This window comes from Tupaia chinensis, unplaced genomic scaffold (genome assembly GCF_000334495.1).
Source record: "Tupaia chinensis unplaced genomic scaffold, TupChi_1.0 Scaffold147608_1, whole genome shotgun sequence".
Taxonomy (NCBI): domain Eukaryota; kingdom Metazoa; phylum Chordata; class Mammalia; order Scandentia; family Tupaiidae; genus Tupaia; species Tupaia belangeri.
In genome coordinates, this window is record NW_006207460.1 from 41,011 (window position 1) to 45,606 (window position 4,596).

The 4,596-nt window shown below is 37.1% G+C and overlaps 1 protein-coding gene across 1 annotated transcript in view; it reads left to right on the forward strand.

Annotated features, from left to right (window-relative positions):
- The window catches only part of PKD2L2 (polycystin 2 like 2, transient receptor potential cation channel), a 69,434-nt gene that overhangs the window by 34,378 nt on the left and 30,460 nt on the right, over positions 1-4,596 (forward strand). Inside the window, exons 5-7 of the mRNA XM_027768841.1 lie at positions 992-1,220; positions 2,947-3,117; positions 3,386-3,567. Coding sequence (XP_027624642.1) covers positions 992-1,220; positions 2,947-3,117; positions 3,386-3,567 — 582 coding nt within the window. The remainder of the gene's footprint in view (positions 1-991; positions 1,221-2,946; positions 3,118-3,385; positions 3,568-4,596) is intronic.

Genomic DNA, 4,596 nt, shown 5'->3' on the forward strand with positions numbered 1-4,596 from the left:
ATAGAAAGCAATCATGGATACCAGAGACAATGGGAGGAGGGTGGGACATGGCAGAGGATTAGGGATAAGGAATCAAGGATGGCAAAAAAAAAAAAAAAAAGCAAAATGTACAAGACATAAGAAATGGAAAATTGTTTGTTGATAACATGTATGTTGATGTGCTTGATTGAGCCAACAGTGTATTTTGGATGGAAAATTCATTTTGTATACTGTAATGATGTATAGCGTATTAATGTTAAAAAAAAGAATAATTAATTAATAAAAAAAAAAGTAAAGCCAGGGCCAGCAGATGGTGTAGTGGTTAATGCACTGGACTCCCACATGGTTCACTGTGGTTCAAGTTCAGGAGCCAGCAGCTTGAAACTCATGACAAGTGCATATGCATGCATGCCCAGAATCCTGAGAGGAGAATGGAGGAGAAGTTACTGCAGCGTGGCCATCCCCTCTGCAGAGTGATTTCTTGCTTTCTTTCTGTCTGTCTGTCTCTCTGGCAAAGCACATGTGCCCTATAACAAAAAACAAAACAAAACAAATCTCTCAAAAGAAAAAACTGAAGCCTTTAAAAAATAAGTAAATCTCAGGGATCAGCAGATAGCATAATGGTTGTCACTGGACTCCCACATAATTGACTATGGTTCAAGTCCTGGAGCGCCAGGCATGTGTGTGTGCGTGCCCCAAATCCCAAGAGAATAAAGGAGAGGGGATTGAGGTGTGGTCATCCACCTTAGGGTGGTGGTGGGAGGGGGGGTGATTTCTTGCTTCCTGTCTCTCCAGTGAGCACACACACTCTATAGCAAAAATCTCTCTCTAAAAAAAAAAAAACGAAATAAATAAATCTGTTAGAAAATATTGTAATTGAAGCTGTGACCTCAAGAAAAAAATTTTGTACAACTATCATTAAAGTATACATTATCATTAATTAGACAGTTCATGATAAGTACTGAAATATAAATGCTTGAAATACAGTTACTTTCACAACCTCATTTTACAGATTGGTGGCAGAATTCCCTGCAACTGGGGGAATACTTACTTCATGGCAGTTTTACTCTGTGAAGCTCCTCAGATATGTGGGCTACTATGATTACTTTATTGCTTCCTGTGAAATCACATTTTGTATTTTCCTTATTGTCTTCACAACACAAGAAGTCAAAAAAATAAAAGAATTTAAGTTCACCTATTTCAAAAGTATTTGGAACTGGCTAGAATTACTACTTTTGCTGGTAAGTATATATTCATGTGTTATGACTGAAGTTGAACCCACCAATGTGAAAGTTGTAAAAAAAAAAAAAAAACAATTTTCAATTCACCCAGTTCTTATTTTGAATGCTGTAAGTATCCAACATAAAATGATGCTCATATTGCATATTAATGGTATGCTTCCAAAAGGGAGTAATCTGTTTATTTTCCTGATTCATTCCTTGGGAGGACCAGCATAAACCTATAGGTGATTCTATAAATATGAGTTAACGTGCACAGATAATTTCCCTATCCTACTCAAAAAATGTTATTTTTAATGTTTTTGTCATAAGGTGTATGTGTTTGCCAGAGAGAGACAGAGAGACAGAGAGAAAGTGGCACATACACATGACCAGTGTGATTTTTCAAGCTCTCAGTCCAGGACTCGAACCACAATCAACCATATGAAAGTCCAGTGTCTTATCACCACTTCACCTGCTGGGCCCTAAAAAGTGTATTCTTTCAGGGCCTTATGTTTTCCTAATCATGGATCTTTGAAGGCAAGGTTCTTTAAAATGTACTCTTCTATCTTGGCTAAATCCACTTTTCTCCTTACATTAAATTTTAAAAGAATAGGCAAAATACAAGATTAGGCAGAAGACTGACAGGGAAGGAGAGTTGAGCAATCAGAGAGTACCTTAAGAGAACAGAGGGCTCCAGGATTGAATCCCTGAAACACCAAGAATGCCAGTTCTAGTCATTGGAACACTATTAAAATAAACAGATACACAGGCAAGTTGAGAGCTTGGTCTTAAGCAGTCAGTGAATAAGACATTTTCTGGCTCATATTATCTGATTTTCACCTTTATTACCTGTTAGTTATAACCACTTCCACATGTAAGCCTTACTTTCCAAAAATGAGAATGAAGTTTATCAGAGTCAGAAAATGTGCCACCTACCTCTCTGATATCCCCAATAATGTCTAACAAAGGGCCTAGCAAATGTTTAACTATCTCAGTATTTTAAGGAAAGAAAAGTAAGGAAAAATTTCAAGATAGTTATAAAGCTCCAATACATAAGATAACCTGAAATCCTCTTTTAAAAGAGTTGTTAAAAGGTTTTTAAAATGTTAATTTTGTAACTGTAAATTTTTTCTTGTAGTATTAAATGGTAAAAAATATTAAACCCTGAGGTACCACATAGAGCAGACACCCTTATGGGTTGGCAAGAGTTCTATAATCATTTTACATTAGTGTTTTATAACTCAAAAAACTATCGGGGAACCAGCAGTTAGCATAATGGCTATGTCGCTGGACTCCCACGTAGTCGACCGCGGTTCGTGTCCCGGACCTGGTGGCTTAAAACTCACGCCGGGCGCGTGTGCGTGTGTGCCCAAGATCCCGAGAGGAGAATGGAGGAGAAGGGATTGTGGCGTGACCATCCCCTCTGGGGGGTGATTTCTCGCTTTCTGTCTCTCTGTCTCTCTCTCTCTCTGTCTGTCTGGCGAGTGCACACGCCCGATAGTAAAAAAAAATCTCTCCAAAAAAGAAAAAAACTATCAAATAGGTAGATTAGGAAGGTCAGGTATCAGTATTTTTCTACTTTTATAATAATTATGATACCTTAAACTTCTGTTAAAGGTTATTTCTATATATATAAAACCTATCTTCTCTTTTTGTTAAACTTTTCACTTTTTCATGTATTTCTTCATATGCTGTAAGAAATTTAGAGGTAGACATAGTCTCTAACCCTTCTTATTTTTCCATTTAGTTGTGTTTTGTGGCTGGTTCTTTCAATATATACTGTAATATACAAATTTTTCGCTTACTTGGAGAGCTGTTGAAAAGTACTGAAAAATATTCAGATTTCTATTTTCTTGCATACTGGCATGTTTATTACAATAATATAATTGCTATTACTATCTTCTTTGCATGGATAAAGGTATTTACATTTTATTATATTACATAAACAACAGTGTAATAGCACAATGGGAACTTAATACTTGTGAAAATAACCAAAAGCATTTTCTCAATATTTAAGTAATTTTAAAGGTAGTTTGGTCCTGTAATGATTCCTGGGAAATCCTCAAACACCCAATTATCATTAAGTTCTTCCTTTAATTTGAAGGACAATTCTAAAATTAATTTAACTTACTCTAAGTGATTACAATCTTTGATACTGTATTTCAACTAACTTTGTTCTTTTTCAGATATTCAAATTCATAAGCTTTAATAAGACAATGTCTCAGCTGTCATCAACATTATCCCGCTGTATCAAAGACATAGTAGGATTTGCCATCATGTTTTTTATAATATTCTTTGCTTATGCCCAGTTAGGATTTCTTGTTTTTGGATCACAGGTGGATGACTTTTCCACTTTTCAAAATTCTATGTAAGCTCTTAGTATAAATCTGTTTTCTATATTTTTAACTGAAAAAAGAGAAAGGCTTATAATAAGTAGCATGAGCTTTACTAAATTCATGTTTAGTTTGATATTTTCATTGACGGCTATATTTTCATTGATGGCTGTCACACTTAAAGTAGGATTTGGCATTGAAATATCCAATGGATGGTGGTATACATTTCAAAATGTTACTAGATCAAATTAGGAAAAATGGTTCTTTAGGCTAGCCCTATAGCCTAATGGTTAAGGAGCCAACCCAGATCACAGGCACATGTGTGCTGACAAACTCAGGAATGTCTCCAATGTTAGTTGGGAGCCTTCCCACATGTGTCTGCCTCACAGAGCATCACGTTTTACTACTGCACCGCTATCTGGCTCCTTCCCTCACTTTTTTTTTTTTTCAAGAGGTTTTTGCTATAGGGCGCGTGCGCTCGCCAGACAGACAGACAGGCAGACAGAAACAGAGAGACAGAAAGCGAGAAATCACCCCCCAGGGGGGATGGCCATGACGCAATCCCTTGTCCTCCATACTCCTCTTGGGATTTTGGGCACGCACGCACACGCACCCAGCGTGAGTTTAAGCCACTGGGTCTGGGACTCGAACTGCGGTCGACTACGAGGGAGTCCAGCAACATAGCCATTATGCTAACTGCTGGTCCCTCCTTCCCTCACTTCTGAAGGATAGTTTTTCCAGACATATAAAGGATCTTCAAAAAGTTCATGGGAAATGCATATAATGAAAAAGCCATACGTGGATTTTGAAAATTTTTTTTCACCAAAATAAATTCATACTTTAATTCTACTTTTCCAGAAACTTTTTGAAGTTGCTTCATAGAACTTTTGATCAACAGGGTTTTGTTTTTTTTTTTCATTTTTGCTTTTAGGACATTGACTATGGCAGCCCACTTCCTATTGGCTTTCAAAGTTTCTGATGAAAAATATGCTGGTGGGGGGACCAGCAGTTAGCATAATGGCTATGTGGCTGGACTCCCATGTAGTCGACCCTGGGTGCGCTCC